This window comes from Hippocampus bargibanti, linkage group LG01 (assembly GCF_051943395.1).
Source record: "Hippocampus bargibanti isolate YZ-2025 linkage group LG01, ASM5194339v1, whole genome shotgun sequence".
NCBI lineage: Eukaryota > Metazoa > Chordata > Actinopteri > Syngnathiformes > Syngnathidae > Hippocampus > Hippocampus bargibanti.
The window spans coordinates 14567848-14589194 of NC_142734.1; the positions used below are offsets into that span (position 1 = coordinate 14567848).

General features: G+C 43.0%; 2 protein-coding genes across 2 annotated transcripts; one reads left to right on the forward strand and one right to left on the reverse strand.

Annotated features, from left to right (window-relative positions):
• Positions 1-1386: 1386 nt before the first annotated feature.
• On the reverse strand, positions 1387-9852 carry LOC148903238 (uncharacterized). The gene is made up of 8 exons (XM_088998379.1): positions 9724-9852; positions 8106-8396; positions 3877-3950; positions 3374-3548; positions 3214-3288; positions 3050-3127; positions 2824-2969; positions 1387-2678 (listed from the first exon to the last, which is right to left on the reverse strand). The coding sequence occupies exons 1-8, from the start codon at positions 9797-9799 to the stop codon at positions 2598-2600; spliced, it is 996 nt and encodes a 331-aa protein (XP_088854505.1). The 5' UTR covers positions 9800-9852; the 3' UTR covers positions 1387-2597.
• Positions 9853-15305: 5453 nt separating this feature from the next.
• On the forward strand, positions 15306-21282 carry pln2 (phospholamban 2). Its single transcript, XM_088998467.1, has 2 exons — positions 15306-15400; positions 19299-21282. The coding sequence occupies exon 2, from the start codon at positions 19446-19448 to the stop codon at positions 19605-19607; it is 162 nt and encodes a 53-aa protein (XP_088854593.1). The 5' UTR covers positions 15306-15400; positions 19299-19445; the 3' UTR covers positions 19608-21282.
• Positions 21283-21347: the final 65 nt, after the last annotated feature.

Below are 21347 nucleotides of genomic sequence, written 5' to 3' on the forward strand. Positions count from 1 at the left end.
AAATTGGACACACGGGTTATATATAGTATATACAAGCATTGTCATCAAATGGTGAGGAAAGTTTTTGCTTTTTTGAATGTTGCTGTGCCGATTACCATTTTGTGTTTACTGAGCGAGTTGCTTGTTCTGTAGCCACAAAGGGAAATATGTCTTCTTGTGCCGGTCCCAAGCCCGGATAAATACAGAGGGTTGTGTCAGGAAGGGCATCCGACGTAAAAGCTTGGCCAAAACAAACATACGGATCAAACCTCTAAAGATGGAGGACACTGAATTGCTGTGGCGACCCCTTGAAGCAAAAGCCGAAAGGAAAAAATAATAAGAAGAAGTATTGTAAACTTGCGGAAAACCACAAACACATCTGTGCTGTGTAAATGCGTCTGCTTTGTGTTTAGGTGAGAACGCTGCAGAGGCTTCCAAAACTCACAGGCCACCGCAACCCATTTACCTTGTTTATTAAAAAAAAAAAAGTTGTCTGCTGATACATGTTGACATTCTCGTAATATTAACATGTTTAATAAATCTAATTGAAATAAAATAGTCAACATGACAATGCAAAATTAAAAAAAATGTTTGAACGTATTTTTATGGAAATAAAAATAGTAACGAGGTTATAAAAGTACCTTAACGTTAGAAATTGTAAAATCTTTGTTTTGCTGAAACCATTACAAATGCACCCCCCCCCCTCCCCAAAATGACAACACAAATGGGAGTTTGTTGTTGTGTCATTTGTTCTTACTAATTTTCCAAATGTCCATAAACGTGACTGCTATGGTAGCACCTCATTTTGTTTTTCTTCTGGCGCTTATAAATGAAATGTATTATTATTATTATTATTATTATTATTATTATTATTATTATTATTATTATTATTTTCATTTTCTCAAGTAAAAAAATAAAGTTTTTTATACATTTGTAACGGTGTCTGAAACTCATGACAAAATGTGAGCGGACACGCGGGGAGGCAACTCTGAAAAGTTGCCTGCCCGGCCATAAAGTTGCCTGCCCCATTTTTCGCAACTTGAAACACAATAAGACAACTAATCGTAAAAAAAAATGTTACAAAGTATAAAGGATTTCTTTAAATTAAGGAAGTACTACAAATGCTCCCTTGCTGAATTTATGGGAAGCATCCCTTGCTGAAGATTTTGCTCCAGTTGTCATTTGTCGTCATGGTGCACAATGCAATGTTTGCGTTGCGTTGTCTGCTCAAAGCCACGTGGCCTCCTCTTTCTAAGCGGATTTCAAAACTTTCAAGTACACTTTTCAGTCACAGTATAGTCCGAAGCACGAAACAGGCTTCTGATTGGCTGCTGTGCAGAGTATGCAAATTGCCAAACGATCGTTCTTATGACAATTTGCATACTCGGCACGGGAGCTAATCGGAAGCCTGTTCCGGACTATACTGTGACTGAAAAGTGTAGTGAAGGTTTTGAGCTGCTTAGAAAGAGGAGTCCACATGGGTTACAGCTGTTTGCTTGTAGCTTTTCCTTTATTGAATAAAACAAATGTTTGATTTGAAAATAAAATCGCTTTTTTTTCTTGAAATAGTTGTCGTCCACCCGGGCCGAGACGTTTTGAAAGTTGTATGCCCGACGTAAAAGTTGTACGCCCCGTGCCACCGGGCAGACGCAATTTCAAACACTCATTTGTAACGAGGAAGTGGGTTACCGATTTTTAACATTAACTGAGAAGAGATGCCAATATTTAGTCGAAAACAGTCTGCACCCTCCTTTTCAAATGTCACGAATTGCCATGCAACCACAATATCTCAAATATTTAATATTGATTCCCCACTTCAATAGATTTTTTTTAATCAATTGACAGGTCATTAGTCGAAAATGAGTCAAAAAACGATTTTATAGGTTTGATCAGTGGCGGGCCTTCATATAGGGCCTGCAAGGCCTTCTCTGCTGGCCTAGGAATATCTGAATCAAAAACTAATTAATTATATTTTGTCCATAAATTATTTGTAAATAATTCCAAATTGTCTTTCAGTTTCCTTTCACTACGTTTTCCCTGTTGCCTTTGTCGCTTTCCCTGTTGCATTTAACCAATCACATTTCAGCCATCATTTGTAACCAGGGTCAGAAATCTACCTGGGGCGCCTTCACAATCAGTTCTGCAGGCCCTGGAGCATAAAAATCAATGTCGATTAAACTGTTGCTTTCACCAATCAGATTTCGAGTTGGCAACCCAAGGCCTGCTTGAAGGTGCTGGAAACTTCAGAGTTTTCGCAAACCATGATTGGCTAATCACTAGCCAATCATAGTATCATGAGTCGTGAGTGATAATCACATACTGGCCAGAGCTAGCACACTGTATCGGTAGCGGACTGCATGACCAAATATATTGTTGTGTTTTTTTTTTTTTTTCGCAGTTTACAGTTTAATGACAGTATTTCTTAAATTTCTTCAAGTCACATGTTATTTCCTGGCTAGTGGCACCCTCTAGTGGACGTTTAGTAACCCCCCCCCCCAACTGATTGATTCAGTCGTAGCACTACAGAAGGCCTAGGAGTGACATGCACGGCCCGTCACTGCTAAATAGTGTGCGATGATGATGTTAATGGTGTCTGAGGGAAGGTTTCTCACATGCCGTCAGATTCTTTGTGTTGGAATCTTTTTTCTTGGCTGAGGAAGAGGAGGAGCCTGCTGCTGTGTGTTCTCAGATCTCGAGCCCTAGGATGGAAGTAACAAACAAATGACAGCCACTGGACACAGGGGCAGTTGTTCAAACCTTAAGAGCAATTGTTGGAAAAGCCCCTCTTCCTAAATTCTACCATTAAATCTTTCCTCAGACCTGTATTGGTCGTTTGGGGCTGACCTGAGCTTGGTCTCTTGGATACGGTGGCCTGCCGCGCTGCTGACGTCCAGGTTGACCATGTGAATGAGGATGCAGATTAGGTGGGTGATGACATTGATAGTGCTGCCCTTTGGATTTAGTCCACCCCAAACGAAGCTCCTCCTCCTCTGTTGCAATAGGACGAATAAAAGTTGTGAAGGATTATTTTTTAATTATGGCGAGCCCATTCCTTTGTTTCTCGCCTTACCTTGAACTTGTTTCTGTTTTTCTCGCCTGGCTTGGACGCAGCAAACAATTAAGATGATGAGCAGTAACAGAGCAAGGCCTGATAAGGACAAATACAAACTGATGAAGACTGACAAAACATGTTTGAAGTGTTTGGTTGGTGTTTCATTGGTAAAGCAAATTTACCTCCCATACCAGCCAGGATGCTCACCGTGATTCTAAAATCAAGACCGAATAATTCTTTGGGGAAGATAGATGAGCCTGTAATGATGCCACAGTGAGAGAAGAACATGTTACAGCAGCAACAGAAACAACCTATGAAAAACATAATCTGCATAATACTCACTTGAGTCAGTGCAGTTTTGTTTTACAGCTTCACTGCTCATGAAACTGACATGATTGGAAACTTGGCATCTGAATGAATCATATGCCACATTTTGGGCAATTTGCATCACAGTCCGCTTCTTTTCCTGGGGCAAAAGCTTTTCATTCTGAAACCACTTGACCGTGACTTCCGGCATCTATTTGTTCAAAAAGATACATGCAATAGTTCACCTGGTAACTTAAAATACAAAGAATGTCGCAAAGATTCTTCTCGATTTACATGCATTGAAAATGTGAGGTTTTACTATGCTAAATGCATTTATAGATGTGATCGCTACAGGATATGACAATAAGGAACTGTAAAAGGAACAGAAAAAAAGTTTGGTTCATGCTGAAGTGCTCATCATAGTCAGGTGAAGATAAGTTTATCTTGATAATTGTTGTCTTATTGCTAAAAAAAAGTCATTGTCTTTCGTCAACATTGGAGAAGAAAAAAACAACACTGAACTCACATATTGCTCTTACCTGACCAGGCACGCAGGTGAATTTCACTTTGGGCAAGGCACATTCCATTGTCAAGCCTGGCTTTGAGACAGGATCTGATCAGATTTGAAAGATCAACAATTATTTTCCAAAGCTACTGGCCCCGTAACATAAAAATAATTGTTTCCAATCCGTTTTAACCCTTTACAGAGTGATGAAGTACAGTACTAAGTTATTTAACATCAGGAAAACTTTGTAGGGTGTTAGTTTAAAAAACATTGATAACCCTTAAAGGACAACCGACGTCACTTATTTGTTTCCTAACTGACATCAGAAAATCGTTTTATAGCATCTAAAATACCCAAAACACGCAGGCTGATATTTTTAGTCAAATGAAAAACACCAATAAAAATGTCTTAAAATGTCCAAAATCTGCAAAATATTGAGCTGCGAATTGGGCATTTTCAGAAAGTCCCGCCCCCAGTTCGTGACGTCACGCCAAGACGTCTTGCATTGCTGGAGAATCAAAACAATGGCTTCAGATTCGGAGATAACGCTTTCTTGTTACACATCCAGTTATGAATATGATTCAAATAGTTCTGAAGAGGAAAGCATACATGTTTGCAATCGATTAAAGAATTTATTCTGTGCCATTTTGAGGCAACATTGGCTGGAAATGTCTCACCCAAAAAGAGGCAGAAAATGGCGACCTCTTGTAGACATGACAGTGTATTTTCCACAGGCTGATAAATTCCTTATATGGAGCTTGGACTCCCTCTTCTGGCGCAACACAAGGTTTTCAGACCAAACAAGCATTGACGTGATGGAATTACTGCTACAATGTGTATAATAAATGCCTATATTGTTTTCCTTTCAAAAATAATCATAATAATAATGAAAAGCCGATTGGAAGAAGGCTGGCACATTTAAATTTGTCACATCTCGTCGCCGTCCTGGGCGTGCCCCGCCCGTCCTGTCACCTCCTCCGCTGCTCCCGGGGAGACGGCCCCTCCCATCATCACGCACCTGGGTCCCCACAGCTGATTGTCATTCCCTTGATTGTGCCTTCTGACTATATCTACCGATCGCGCTAGACAGTCGCCGTCGGAGTATTCTGGAAGCTACCCTGCTACTTCCGTGCCGTCAGATCAGCTGTGACCGATCTCCCTCACTCACCTCATCCTGCTGTCATTTTTTCATGCGTGCCTCAGTAAAGACTTTTGTTCACGACTATCTGTCTCGCCGTGTATTTTGGATCCGCACTCCCCGCTTTCCTTTCGTCACTCGAGCCCAGCCCTCGAGCCTCAAGTGACGTGACATAATACTCCGACCAACTATGGATCCCGCCGGCGAAGACAGATTTCTCGCCGCCCTCACCGAGCAAACGGAGCGTTCGAGCCAGCTGGCCCGAGCCATCGCGGAAATCAGCCAAATTACCACCATGCTGGCTCAACGCTTCGAGGCGGCTGAGGCACGCATTTCCGCGCTCACGGCCATGCCTTCCCCGCCCGTGAGTAGGCACGCTCCTCAATTTCCTCTTCCCTCCCGCTACGCAGGCGAAACCGGGCGCTGCGCTCAGTTTTTAATGCAGTGCACACTCGTGTTTGAGCAACACCCATACGCCTGCGTTAGCGATGAGGCGAAGGTAGCCTTCATCACCAGCCTGCTCACGGGAGAAGCCGAGACGTGCGTGCTGGCCATCCGCGAGTCCCGACCGGAGCTGCGCACCTCGTACACGGACTTCGTCGCCGAGTTACACCGGGTTTTCCATCATCCGGTGACGGAGTCCGAAGCTGAGGGGAGATTACTGGACTGCGTCCAAGGGGCCCGTTCAGCCGCGGAATACGCCGTCGACTTCCGCATCCAGGCCGCTGGCAGCGGCTACGGCGACCGAGCGTTGAGGGGGGTGTTTCGTCACGGATTGAACACCGATCTCAAGGACGAGTTGGCTACCCGCGACGCTGGCACCACCTTCGACGACCTGGTTGCCATAGTCATCGGCCTGGATCACCGACTTCGAGAGCGACAGAGGGAGCAGCGCGGCCGGCGCCTCGAAGCCGGTCCAGGTCTCCCACACCTGGCGGCGAGCGTGTGCGGCGCCTGGAGGAATCCCCCGAACCCATGATCCTCGCGGGAAGGAACGACCACACTACCCCCGGGGCTCGTCGCACCCAAGGCCCCCAGGCGAAGACCTCAGGTCCACGCAAGTCCCCGTCAGGCCCGATGGTCACTCTTCCTCACCCGTTTTAACTTTTCTCTCACCTACTGCCCAGGGTCACAGAACACCAAGCCCGATGCCCTATCCCGCATCCATGAGCCGGCAGAAAAGGAGGAGACCACCACCAACATTCTGCCGGCCCAGCGCATCCTGGGTGCCCTGAGGTGGGAGGTTGAGAGAAAAGTCCAGCAAGCCCAGGGGACGACCCCCATCCCCAGGGGCTGTCCAAAGGATCGCCTGTTCGTCCCCCCCCCCCTCTTCGCACGGAGGTGCTCGTCTGGGGGCACACCTCCAGGATTGCCTGTCACCCAGGGGTCAACAGGACGATCCAACTCATCGCCCAACGATTCTGGTGGCCGGGGTTCCGGAGGGACATCACCCTCTTCGTGAAGGCCTGCCCGACCTGTGCCTGTGGGAAAGCCTCCCATCAGCCCCCGGCAGGACTCCTCCGGCCGCTACCGGTACCGTCGAGACCCTGGTCCCACATCTCCGTCGACTTCGTGACAGGCCTCCCCCCCTCCCGTGGCAAGACGGTCGTCCTTACTGTTGTGGACCGATTCTCCAAGTCGGCCCACTTCGTCCCGTTAACCAGGTTGCCGTCCGCCATCGAGACGGCTCAACTCCTGGTTAACCACGTCGTCCGTCTCCACGGGATTCCGACGGACATCGTGTCGGACCGGGGACCGCAGTTCGTGTCCAAGGTATGGAAACGTTTCTGTCGGTCCCTAGGGGCGTCGGCGAGCCTGTCGTCTGGATACCATCCCCAGACCAACGGACAGACGGAGAGGAAGAACCAGGACCTGGAGGCGGCCCTCCGGTGCGTGTGCCTCCACAACCCGGCGTCGTGGGCCCTGCACCTACCCTGGGTGGAGTACGCCCACAACTCCCTGGTCTCCGCAGCCACAGGTCGGTCCCCATTTATGTCCGCCTGTGGCTATCAGCCGCCCTTGTTTCCCACTCAGGAGGGCCAGGTGGAGGTCCCGTCTATTGAACATCACCTCAGACGGGCCCACCGAGTCTGGAAGGAGACCAGGGACGCCCTGACACGCACCGCATCCCGGAACCAGCGGGTGGCGGACCGTCACCGGAGACAGGCACCCAACTACCAGGTCGGGCAGGAGGTGTGGCTGTCGACGAGGGACCTTAGGCTGGCAGGGTCTTCAGCCAAGCTGGGCCCACGCTTCACGGGTCCCTTCCCCATCGAGGCCATCCTCAGCCCAGTCTCGGTGAGGCTCCGGCTGCCACCCACCATGAGGATCCACCCCGTTTTCCACGTTTCCCTCCTCAAGCCAGTGGAAACCTGCTCCTTAGCCCCCACGCCCACCCCCCCACCTGCCCCCCAGGATGTTGGCCGACGGACCGGTCTACACCGTGCGGGAGATACTGGACTCCAGGCGCATGCGCAGAGGAGTACAGTACCTGGTCGACTGGGAGGGCTATGGACCGGAGGAACGACAGTGGGTCCCACGTGCCTGGATCCTTGACCCGTCTCTCATCCGGGCGTTCCATGCGGCTCACCCCTCCAAACCTGGTGGGCCGCCAAGAGGCGTCCGTTGAGGGGGGGGGCACTGTCACATCTCGTCGCCGTCCTGGGCGCGCCCCGCCCCTCCTGTCACCTCCTCCGCTGCTCCCGGGGAGACGGCCCCTTCCATCATCACGCACCTGGGTCCCCACAGCTGATTGTCATTCCCTTGATTGTGCCTTCTGACTATATCTACCGATCGCGCTAGACAGTCGCCGTCGGAGTATTTTGGAAGCTACCCTGCTACTTCCGTGCCGTCAGATCAGCTGTCACCGATCTCCCTCACTCACCTCATCCTGCTGTCATTTTTTCATGCGTGCCTCAGTAAAGACTTTTGTTCACGACTATCTGTCTCGCCGTGTATTTTGGATCCGCACGCCCCGCTTTCCTTTCGTCACTCGAGCCCAGCCCTCGAGCCTCAAGTGACGTGACAAAATTAAAAGGTTCCGATTGATATCAACTGGTTCACGTGAAATAAACTGCAATTTCAGTCATCAATCAAGCGGAAGGTAACAAGGAATTGATACATACCCAGCACACACAAATATAGCCTTGTCGGATCGTTTACGCGTTTTCCTTTAATATCATATACCTCAGGAACATAGAAACCTTCACTACTTCTCTCCAGGTTTGTCAGCTTCAGAGAGCCGTTGTGAAAAATATCGTCATGCTTTCCCCTAACCATCCGGTCTGGTCTTTGATCAAAGATTTTGGTCTTATTGTGCATCCATCTCAAATTTTCGTTTTTTTGGAGTTTGTGGTGCAAAGGCACAGCAAAATGTCCGCCGACTGGGCCGTAAGCGCCACAACCATGGTGAGAGTCTGGAACAAAAGGAAAGAACAATCAGAGATGGACCAATTGTTTTAGATCCTGAGTAGTTTGTACATTTGCCAAATATGGTGGTTTAATCACGCAATTGTAGTGGTTTTTATTTAATTGTTTGTGTGTGTAAGTCTTTTTATCTCATCTTTTCTTTCTTGTGTTCCATTTAGTCAAACCGCACATTAACATTGTTTCCATCACTTCCTGTTTTTTCACACTTTCAGCCTAAGCAGGCCATCTCAATATACTGACTGGATTAGCATGTAACACCAGTATGTAGATACGCTACAGTGACCTATATTCCACACAATTGTTTCTGTCCAGTGAACCGAGCGCACTCTGTACTCGCAGTCGTATATCATTGCATTTTTGTGAAGTACGTAATTGTTGTGCGTGGGATTTTCCAAGCTATGCAGTTTATGATGATGTATTACACATGTTTCCCTCCATGCTGGTTCTTGAAATTTCCGAATATGACAACGAGAAACGTAGGGAAATTTTTTTTGCTAACACTACAGTTTATAAAGGTGAGTAAGTTGTATTTTTATAACTCATAGAAGTGGTAGAATATATATTTTCTCCATAACTGCCAAGTTTCAAGCAAAAAGCAGCATTAGCATATATATTTCTAGAGCTCGCAATTTTCTTTCCTAGTATTCAGTGACAGCTATTTTTGATTCCTGCCTGCATTCGATCGTTGATATTTACTAATTCATATTCTGAATCTTTTCTTGTGTTGTCTGTTCTTGTTTAGAATTTCAAAAGCTTTCCAATGGTCCCTTACTCGTTAAGATCTGCCAAAAATTGAGAAAGTTATGATAGTTTAAACTGTAATAAAGAAATCACACAAAGGTCACAGATTTTCATTGTTTTAACTGTGTAATTAACAGGCATAAAATCCCCTCATATTTCTAAAATAAAAATTCCATTATTTCCTTATCATTTGTCATAGAACAATAATATATACATCATTTGAAAGCAATTTAAATGCCATTTAATATGGTATTAGAAAATGTGTGATGAATAATTACTGATAAATGTTGTCACATCGCTACATATGTATTTTGAAGGAATGTACACAAGACTGAATGTGTCGTGTACAAACAGCCGGATTACAAATTGATTTTACGTGACAGCAAAGCTGAAACCCTCAAAGGGGAAAAGCTGATTTTATTAAAATCACGTAATTATTTTTTGTTGTCATATCAACGTGAGATGACTTCTGTGAAAGTAGCAACTATTCAAAGCTGACCAATAATTACATTTTCAGGAATCTTGAAAATGAAAAAGCACGTGGTACTAAATATGAACGAATAAGTTTTATACTTGCGGAAGTAAGACAACAGCAGAGCAGGAGCACGGAGGCAATTGACAAAGCAACCATCTCCACCATCAGCTTCATGGTTAGCTGACAAGAACTACTGCTTGAACGTTATTTCCTGTTGAAGCAGTCAGGAACTCATTTCTCTGCGTGGCCTCAAAAAGAAAGTCGTTCATGCCCCCTACAACCCCACACCCAACATGACTTAAAATGCTCCGTAAGCAGTTTTACAGCACTATTATCCATCCATCCATCCATCCATCCATCCATCCATCCATCCATCCATCCATCCATACCCCATATTCCTCATTAGGCTCGTGGGGGTGCTGGAGCACTATTATTATTATTATTATTATTATTATTATTATTATTATTATTATTATTATTATTATTATTATTATTATTATTATTATTATTATTATTGTGGTGACCCAATGAGGGGAAAAGGCCACAGGAAAAGATTATTATTAAAATTAAAATTACCAAAATTGTTCAGAGTATTAAAATTATGCTGATGATTATTATTATGATTCGTATTAATCTTATTATTAAATTCATGATGATGATTATTATTATCATTATTGTTATTATTTATTGATAAACGAACTTAGCAATTGAATTAGAAAAATGCAATGGGTCCATTTTTCCAGAAGGTAGCGCTGTGACACCTATTAAAATACAGTCCTAAAAGATTACCTAAAAACTGAATGCTAAACTTTTAATAACTATTAATATTGGAGACATGAGAAGATATTTCAACTGAATTCGTCCATTTTTAAAAGGGGGAGTCATTTAGTGATCACATAAAACACAGCGAGTTCTCACATCCTGCCTTCTTGTGTTCCTGTGTGCGACACAGATGACCCTGTTCTGTTAAATGGGCCTTTATAAATAGAACAGATATTTTTCCACTGTGGGGTCCGACATCTGACCAAAGACACCACACCAACGTTCAAGGTCCAATCACAGTCTTTTCCCACAAAACGCAAGGACCAATCAGCCCCACATGACAACATCACCATGGCAATTAAAATGATTAACTCTGATCAAATCAAAAATATTGTTGCTTGTGAGTGTTTTGGGACAAAATCAGAGCTTGGGAATACTGGTGATTTGAAGTCCAGGTAGCTTCAGACTTTAAATGTTGCGACATGTTTTGTCTCAATTCTGTACAACAAACAGTATTTGCCTTCAAATACTGGATGACTCGAATCAGGCAAAGGAAACATACCACATTCCTGATGTCATTGTTGATGTGCACAACTTGTTTTGGTTTACTTATTTGGAACAATGACATGGCTCAAAATCTTCCAGGGTATTGTGCATGTGCAAATAGGTATCTCGCCAGGGTGCCAGCCATTGTCGTTGTGTGATTATATGTGAGACGCAATGGGGGCAACTGCTGAATATCTTTAAAATAATAACAATGATACTGAAATATGAGAGCTTAATTCAAGATGTAATCCTTCTTATTGTGGTTATGAACACGGTATGTTTAATATATAAAGAGTCAAATAATTTTCTTCTTCAGTATTCTTGAGTAAAGCCCATACATAACTCCCTTTGAGGTTCTTGTCGTCTGAACTGTCAGCATTTGTGAGCGGACACTGACGACAGAACATGACACAGATACTCCTTTTTGGGTTTGTTTATTTATTTATTTATTTGTCCAATCATCCATTTTAGCTTAGGCCGGCCTGTAGTAAATATAGATTTCTGCCCTGTTTCAAGTAGAGGTATCACTTTGAAGAATTTGCTTCCGAGTGGGGCAGTAATGAAGAGAATGTGGTCATGTGACTACGTGATTACTCAAATGAGCCAACCGTGACTTCAGAAAGTCATATTGGGTTGGTGAAAACGAGTCATGTGGCACGAGACAAACCAGAATAGACAGGAGCAACAAATATAATTAGCGAATGGTATGTAGCTTAATGTAATGCTGTAAAAGTAGTGTTTGTTCTTACCAAAAATTGACAAATAGCCGTTTTCAGCAGTTTCTGACGAGGATTGGTCCTGGGATTCATAAATCCATGAATATGAAAATAAATATGACCAATCCCGCTTTTATCTACAGAAGGCCTCTGGGGATAATCTTGCTGAGGGCCACTCCACATAGCGGTCTAAATTTGGAGCACAATGGGAGTGATGAAAGGGCAATGTGGCTGATTGAGGAGAAAGGTGTGCGGGATTCTGGGGGTAATGGAGAGATTCGGACCAGGAGATGGAATGTGTGTGAAGCTGTCAACAGCAGGGGTAGGTCCTCTGAAGTAAAAAAAAAGCAGATGGGTTCCAGACTGCCTCCGTTTTCCTCGTCATTCCCCAGAAAAAAAACATTTCTCATAAATATTCAGAATAAAGGTTGTTGAACATATCAAAATGTATCCTCATTCAATGTTGAGGATGAAGAATGTATGACTCCAAGACTGCGCACAGATGTAATATCAATTTGCTGATCGACGACATCATTTATTTTATCCATGTTTTATGCTTGCAGATTGGTGATCAACTCTTAAATCTTGAACGTATGAATCCTAGTGATAAGTGTTATATTGTCTATGTGTTTTTGCAGCAACTTTTGTGTTCAGTCTATTAAGATTCAAGGACCACTGTTGTGATCTGGTTGGCGACCAACAGGTGCTGGTCGTCCCGATCAGTGGCGGACTGCCACGTTCGGATTGGCGACCAATGGGTAGCGCTGTCAGCCTTGCCTGCTGCCTCGCAGGTGCTGGTCGTTCCCAATCAGTGACACTCAAAAGGACTCCCGGCACGACCATTCGCTGTCGGGTCATTGTTGTATGCTTTGTATGCAATTGTATGCATTGTATGCTGCGCATGTGTTTGTTTAACTACTGGGTCTGACGTGATTGTGTTCATATAGCGAATTACCCCAACAAACCTTGGCAGACTTTTACCCTTGGTTTTCTTTTGATACTTTGTATTTTTCTGTTCAAATGATTTTAACGTTTTAGATTTTGTTCCTGTTGACTTTATTATAATACAATTTCTCAAATACAACCTGCTGCTCCCTCCTGCCTGCTTTTTGGGATCCACAACTGCCATCACCACCTTGCAAACCGCGACAACCATAACATAGACTCGACTGAGCTTTAGCGTTTAGCTAAATTGGATCCCATTTGGAAAACATTTTTTTTAAATGGAGGATGGAAATATTTAGATTGAAGGCTGTTGAACTTCATTTCAAATATTATTCTCATTCAATGATGGGGATAAAGAATGTATGACTCAGAATACAAGAATCACTATTTCCATATTACTAGTGTATATCTTTTTTTCCTTCAATTGTTATCACCTTTCAATGCTGCAAGACAAGACGTGCTGACATGCGGGATAAGCTGTTTCATTTTCCTTTTTTCTTTCTTTCTTTCTTTCTTTCTTTCTTTCTTTCTTTCTTTCTTTCTTTCTTTCTTTCTTTCTTTCTTTCTTTCTTTCTTTCTTTCTTTCTTTCTTTCTTTCTTTCTTTCTTTCTTTCTTTCTTTCTTCTCTCTCTCTCTCTCTCTCTCTCTCTCTCTCTCTCTCTCTCTCTCTCTCTCTCTCTCTCTCTCTCTCTCTCTCTCTCTCTCTCTCTCTCATTCTCTCACTCCAGTTTTGGGTCAGTCATTTTATCACCATGTAAGGCTACCAAGCTGTTCTGCTCCTAAAAAAAACAGATGTGTAAAAAAACTCATTCTTGACAACAGGAAATAAAAAGTCTGAGTCTCGTTGAAGAAGACGAAAACACTGAAAGCATGTGAGCTGCATTTGCAAAAGCCTGCGTAAGAAGGAAAGACAATGGGACAACAAAGCAATTGTTAAACTTCTTAGCCAGTTTAAAACCGGCTGTAATCACCTAAATATTGACAAGACTGTCACACTTTTGGTAGAGTTCTTTTCATCGCACACTTTCACATTCCAGCCCGGATTGAATCTACCTTAAAGGACAACCGACGTCACTTTTTTGTTTCTTAACTGACATCAGAAAACGTTTTACAGCATCTAAAATACCCAAATCACGCAGTATATTTTTATTCAAATGCAAAACACAAATAAAAATGACTTAAAGTGTCCAAAATCTGCAAAAAATTGAGCTGCGAATTGGGCATTTTCAGAAAGTGCCGGCCCCAGTTTGTGACATCACGCCAAGACGTCTTGCATTGCTTGAGAATCAAAACAATGGCTTCACAATCGGAGAATATGCTTTCTTGTTACACCTCCAGTTATGAATATGATTCAAATAGTTCTGAAGAGGAAAGCATAATGTTTGCAATCGATTAAAGAATTTATTCCATGCCATTTTGAAGCAACATTGGGGGGGAAACGATCACCAGAAAAGAGGCACAAAATGGCGACCTCCTGTGGCCACCTCCGTTTCCACAGGCTGATAAATTCCTTATATGGAGCTTGGACACCCTCTTCTGGCGGCTTTTGGGTGCAACACAAGGTTTTCAGACCAAACAATACAGCAAAATACATTGATGTGATGGAAGGACTGCTACAATGTGTCTTTTTTTCGGTCAGGGGGTGTTCCTTTAGCGACGTCACGTACGGACTCGTCACCAACTCAAAAACAAGACTTCCTGAATATTCAGCGTGAGTCTTAAAACGTAAAATATAGCTATATGCGGTGGAATCTTTTTAAAATATGCTCAGTAGAAGTCATTTGAAGCCATTTTACAAATTATGGACACAACTTGTCCGGAGACGTCGGTTGTCCTGACGCTTTGACAGCTTGTCTCATGTGCCTGCTGAGAAAACATTTGTATTATCTTTTGTTCACACTGCACGCAGTCTTGAACTTGTGCTTGTCTTCCTTAATGCATCTTCATCTTATAGTCTAAGATGGAAACTGTCTAAGACTTAGACAGTTTCCAAGCCTTCACACATGCATACATGTTAATTTTCAGAAATCATAAATCGGGAGATTTTCGTACTTCAGTCTGTGGTGCATGTTAAAATAATGTGAGCGTTACAAAGGTGTAAATTAGAAGTAAATAAAACACAAAAATGCTTTCATTGTTTATTTATACATTCAATTAGTAGACAAATGTATTTTGTTTTTTACATTTTTATTTGTTTCACCTTACAAATGGACTGTCTGTATTGTGTCAAATGCTTTATGAAGTGATTATTGTGGTCAAAATCGGGAGTCTCACGACCAAATTGTGAGACTTAACATTTATGCACAGTACACAGAATTTACATTTCATGTCCAGTCGACTATTAAAAAAAGAAATACTTCTGTGCGAATTAATATCCAAACACTGTTATTCTTCTGGTATTTCTGTTTTTACTTTCACCTGATTTGCTTTTTTCATCTATTTTTTGTTGTTGTAGTTTTAGTCCAAATAGAGGATGTAGCCCAGGGGTTTGAACACACAAAGGCACAACCCCCCCCCCCCACCCCCCTCCCAAAAAAAATATGATTGGGGACTGGTAAATCTCAAACTTCCATAACATATAACTTTCTGTGAATCTCTCCCCCCCCCCTCTCTTTCTCTTCTCTCTCTCTCTCTCTCTCTCTCTCTCTCTCTCTCTCTCTCTCTCTCTCTCTCTCTCTCTCTCTCTCTCTCTCTCTCTCTCTCTCTCTCTCTTGCTACCATCCCTCCCACTCTCCTGTTTACAGCCTTGAATATCTGACATTTCTTTGTCTTTCAAACACCAGTCAGACCTGCTGCCATCTGAAAGGTAAGTAGCAACATCCTTCTTGAATCAAAAGCTTCAGTGTTTTTGTTGCGTGTTAGGTAGAAGGTAAGGTTTTAATTAGGGGTAATGGAGGGACTTTGAAATTCACAACTTCATCTTGAATTTTCAGTTACTTCATTAGGTACACTGACTCAAACTCAGACATTCAATAGAAGAGCTGTATCCCAAATTTGGCAGTTAGAGTCCTCGAATTATGCTCAGCTTTGTTTGAGTTATTCAAAGTGAATTCATTCCACTGTGAATTTATAAATCTGTTTGTTTGGATGAGTGTGGAACTGTATTACATCATACTAAAGAACGTCTTATATTTAGCACAAACACTATAGATGAACAGGGTGACCAAAAATATTAGAAACATATCTGACTACACATGTTAAATGTATTACATTTTATGTTGAATTTACCCCATTGTACTAAATTTTATTGAATCAAGCGGATGCGGTAAATAAAATTATCTGTATCAAGATACATTTTGAAATACATGTATAGTCAGTCTCCTTAAATGCACCAAGTGGTTTTATTTTGCGCACTGGATGAAATAATATTGAATAAATCCTCCTCAAAAAAATTATGTGTAGTGTGCAGTGCGAATTTCAACCAGAGTCATGAACAACTTATTAAAAGAATATATCTCTGACAAAAAGTACTGAAGGTATTCAATATTATTTTGTCAAGTGGCTGCGCACAACAAAATCATCTGTATTTGTTTGTATTTTCACAAGTCGAGATATAGACAACTTCAAAAATGCATCTGGATCCAGATGACTTTATTTTGTGCAACCACTTGATGAAATAAAATAGAGTAAATTCAACACACCATTTTTATCAGTGAGGCTTACAAAACAGGCTTCATGTTAATGATTTAATAGAAGAAACTTGTTTTCCTTCATGACTTGTCCATCATCACTTTAACTCGTCTGTGCAATGTGGCTAGAGTTTCCATAGCAGCTGAAGCACAGTTAGATGGAAACTATGAATGAGTCTGAAGATAAGGAATGCTGCTGCCAAGCAGAGGCACTCGTCAGCTGTTAAAAGTGAGAGCGAGCATCACCACATCTTCAGATTATGATGTGCGGCTCACCTTATGCTCTTTTCAAGTTCTTTGAGGAAGTAAAGTGTGTTCAGGCATCATTGATTGCACACTCCAAGTGGCGTCACACTTTGTGAACTTTCACAAGCAGCCACATGACGCTGCACAGCAACGCTGAAGCAATACCATGCGAACAATAGCTGTTTTGTGTTCACTGACTGGATGGGAAGCTGCCACCTCCATCTCAACAAAAATAAACAAACACAAAAATGTTAACAATCTTTTGCAAAATGTGTTCATCAGATTGTATAATAAACCCGCCTGACTACTCGGCGGTGCAATGCTCTTACACGAATGATGGCTTCCGCTACCAACATACATAACGACTTGGTGAAAAACCAAGATTTACAATCCGTTTGGGAGCTGAGTTTAGCAGATGGGAGGTAAGTTTAGCAGAGGGCTCGAAAGCTTCTCGGTTTTACTGGCAACACTGAATTATTTTCACTCATCAGCAGCGAGAAACAGAGGATTACTTGCGCATTGTTCCGTGAAGGAACAGCTGATGGTCTAACTTTGACGGTGTAATATTGTCGCAGTGTGTGACAAATGTGAGCGATGATCAGTGACGTACGGTGAGGTTCATGGCTGGTGAGGCACTGACGTCATCACAGTCAGATTTATAAAACTATGAACTCCACAGAGTAGCTTATTCACCATTTGATTGGCAACAGTTAAGGTGTTTTGTTTAAAATGTCATGTCAGCATTCTTTATATACTGTATACAAACTGTAGCATAGAAAAAAAGAATAAAAAAACGTTATTATCGTGTTACCTTTACTTATGAAGGAAGTCCAAGTCTCTCTGTCTCACTGGAGATCACTGCCAGTGAAGAAAGTCGTCCTTGATCAGTCCTGTTCCGACTGTATGTTTTCAGTCTTTTCAGTGCTGAGAATAACCGCTCCACTGATGCTGGACTAGCTGGAACAGTGAGCACGAGTTGGAGCAACTTTGTCGCTTCAGGAATAGTTTCAATGAGATCCTTCTTGGCTAAAAAGCTGAGAAGCTGTCCAGGAGATTTACATTCATCCCTCGCCGTTTGTGAGCTATACAGTCCGGTGTTGGTCTTCCTTTAATTATTATCTCCTGCTTCGATTCAATTTAGATATGTAATCCATCATTCTGAAAATAAGGCCAAGCAACACGAAAATACGACTGGATGGTTGCACTTAACTTGCTAACTATTTACTGTAGATTGCTGTCCCTAATTCTAGCTTTGAAAGGCGCTTAAAATGTAATGTAATGTATTATTATTATTATTATTATTTATTATTATTATTATTATTATTATTATTATTATTATTGGAATTACCATTATTAGTCTTGCAGTGGAGAAATTTACTTTTCACAGCAGCAAAGTTATGAAAGGAATGGAATTATTATAGTATTTAAAAATATGACATAGAGCGTCATTCGCGGATTTGTTTGGGTTTTGTTTTTTCATGCTTGTGGGCAGATAAAGCGCTGGCCATGGCCTCCAGCAATGTTTATTTTTTCCAAAAGGGGGCAGCATTTCCCTTTTTTCCCATGTTAGCAATCTTCAGCTGTTGTTAAAGCGCTACACAAACCAATATGTATGTATTGCATTGTACTTTGGACAGCTGCCCTCATTTCAAGCTCATATAACTCCAGACCCATACAATTTAGGAATTAACTTTTTTTTTCTCATGACAGAAGAGTGTCTAATGTTTCTAATGCTGTGTTGAATGTTTATGTAGTCCTAAAACTCAATATCCAGAGGGTCCTGGAATTCAAGTGACAATGACAAAGGCCCTGGCACTGGAGTGGACACATTTTTGCAAATGTCTGGCAGAGTTAAGTGTGATAAAAGTATCAGAAGGAAGCAACCTGTGAATCTCTCGACCTTGCAAGTTTCATTTTCTCGGTTACTAGCTTACATATGGTTTGGAAATGATCCTGATGAAGGTATAATGGTGTCTCAATAAGTGGGTCCATATTACATCCACTGATGTGAACGATGCAAATGCTTGGCCAGTGGTTGGCAGTATGAGTAGACTTCAAGAGTTAACTTGTGGGGAATGAGGCGTTAACATGTCGAGTTATAATCAGGGACTCAAAAGTTCAGAAGGGGAAGAAACAAATCAGAGTGATAAGGAAAGAGAGTAGCGGCTCATAAAATATCTTAAAGCTCACTAGCTAGTAAAAATAGCAAATAACTTGGCAGAGGTGGCACGCGAGTGCAAGATGGTCACTGTTAGCAGCAGCTACTAATACAAAAGAATGATCACCTTGTCACATTGGCATTGTTCAGAGGAAAATCCCCCATCGGATCATAAAAGGGATTCAATGCCGCGATGAATGACATTTACCCCCCCCCCCCCTCCATGTGCTCACATTCATTTCCCATCAAGCTCGGCATGTCACAAGACTTATTTGGCACATGATCATGCTGGGGAAATATGTAAAAGCAGCCGTGGCGACTTTGACTTCACATTGTCGTCATGACATCAGATGCTGCTGCTCCTGCTCGTCTGGGATGACGAGTCAACAGACATTAACTGGCGCCTCTGACCAGTTCCTTTATCATCATGCCATGTGCTGTGCTGCAGCGGCGGTGGCATGATCACAAGGGAGAGCGAGCGGAGGCACCAACGTTTTGAACCAATTTCAGACGCTTGAGGGACTGGCTGACACCAAAATAAAATGCATTATAGTAATCCATACTTTTTTTGGCAATTTATTGGCAGGCCTAGCTCACGGGCAGAAGTTAGTGGTACTTAGATAGTCGTAGTGCCTCTTGTAAAAGGTCTTCTTGTTTTCTTTCACCTCCAGAAGATTCAAAGTAATCTGCTGTAGAACCACTTCGGACCTGAACTCTTCAGCAGGCATCCTGGGCTACTTTCATGTCCTGATTCCCTAAGCTTGCCATCTCGCCCTCGCCTCTCTTCAGCCACACAGCTAACCACTACTAGCCCAAACATGGAGCGTGTCCAGCACATCACCAAATCGGCCATCCGCCGTGCATCCCAAATCGAGGTGACTCCGCAGGCCAAGAGGAACCTGCAGGAGCTATTTGTCAACTTTACCCTCATCCTCATCTGCCTGCTTCTCATCTACATCATTGTTCTGCTGAGCAGCTGATGTTGCGTCTGTGGACCATGAGGCACCCTCACACTTCACTGATTCACTCCATGTGTGACTGCATGTCTCCCTACTGCTGCTCCAAGTCTTTCTCTGACTTGGGTGCAATTTATTTAAGGACGTTCTGCACATTTCCTACAATGTGACACATTAACTGTCAGGAAAAAAAAAAAACAATGTGTGTTACTCACAGCTGCTCGGGACTTACACGGCGAGATGGTTTATGTCACACTCCCATCCTGAGATCGAAAGAAGAAACCATCACTTGATGTACACTGTTAAATAAACACAGCAAAAATGGAATAATTGAAAACATTATTATTCGCTGTCTAAGATGACATTGCTATGCATGGCCTTATCTTGACAAGACAAGTAGAGTACTTGTGAACTAAACTCCAACATTTTAAATGCAAAAAAATACGGTGTACCACTACTGGTCCAAATATGGTACTCTGATGTTCATTGCGTTTAGTCAAACAACCCCATTCAAGTATTAAACAGATTAATCTATGTAAAACGGTGCCATGTTGATCATCCGCTGCAGACCAGAAGTGACATCCAAGGACCAGGAGATTTACCACTGCCCGTTGAGATGTGTCGCTTGACAGACTGCAAACGGCAATGGATTTGGTGGAGCGACACAGTTGGTCTGCCCGCCACGTCGTCTATTTTGCATGATTAACCATGATTGATCACTACAGAGAAGTGTTGTAATATTCCACCTCTGCCTTCAATCTGCATTGCGGCACAATTGTTGCCTCAAGATTGAGAACCTGGATGTTTTCATGGTTGTCTGTCTCGATCTTCTCCCCACGACTGAACGCCGTCCAATTCAGGAGGAAATGAGCTGGGATAGACTCGAACATCTCGCCGCAACCATTTACAGGATACGCAAGGCCGAAAATGGATGGATGGATGCTTTTTAGGGTGAAAATAGTTAGGTGCCATATATTTGAGTGAGCCTGTTTTGTTAAAATGGATGATGAAATGGCTTCGGTCAGAACTGCAATGTCGGTGCTTATTAAACTACCTAGTTGGATCGTTGTTTTATTTATTCTCCCAAGAGTGAGAAGACCTACAAATGCCATTAACTGGTACACAAAAACTCGTGTTGCTAAATTCAATCATACAGGGCTGCAAATTTCGTAACATCCTTCTATCCATTTTCTAATCCGTTTATCTTCACATGGGTCGCTAGAGCCTATTCCAGTCTTCTCCAGGCAGAACGCGGGATACATCCCTAGCCGGTTGTCAGCCGATCACAGGGCACTCATAGACAAACACACATTTGTGCCCAGTCACAACTAGGAACTGTCATGATCTGGTTGGCGACCAACGGGGGGCGCTGTCGGCCCCGCCTGCACCTGCACAGGTGCTGGTCGTCCCGATTAGATTGGCGACCAGCGGGTAGCGACGTCAGCCCTGCCTGCAGCCTCGCAGGTGTTGGTCATTTAATCATTGACATTTAAAAGAACACCCGGCACGACCATCCGGTGCCGATTCATTGTTTGTTTGCTGCTTGGTTGCAGCATGCATCGTGTACGTGTTTGTTTAACCTTGGCGGGCTTTTACTTTTGGTCTTCTTTTGCTACTTTGTATTTTTTCCATTCAGATCATTTTGATGTTTTACATTTTGTTCCTGCTGACTCTATTTTAATACAATTTGTCAAACAACCTCCTGCTCCCTCCTGCCTGCTTTTTGGGATCCGAACCCGCCATCACCACCTCGCAAAACGTGAC

Coding starts and splice junctions, on each gene's coding strand:
- LOC148903238 (XM_088998379.1), bottom strand. CDS start 9,799: ATGAAGCTGATGGTGGAGATGGTTGCTTTGTCAATTGCCTCCGTGCTC. Junction 3,128..3,213: donor CATCCTGGCTGGTATGGGAG/GTAAATTTGCTT, acceptor TGTCCTTATCAG/GCCTTGCTCTGTTACTGCTC. Junction 2,970..3,049: donor AAAACAGAAACAAGTTCAAG/GTAAGGCGAGAA, acceptor CTATTGCAACAG/AGGAGGAGGAGCTTCGTTTG.
- pln2 (XM_088998467.1), top strand. CDS start 19,446: ATGGAGCGTGTCCAGCACATCACCAAATCGGCCATCCGCCGTGCATCC.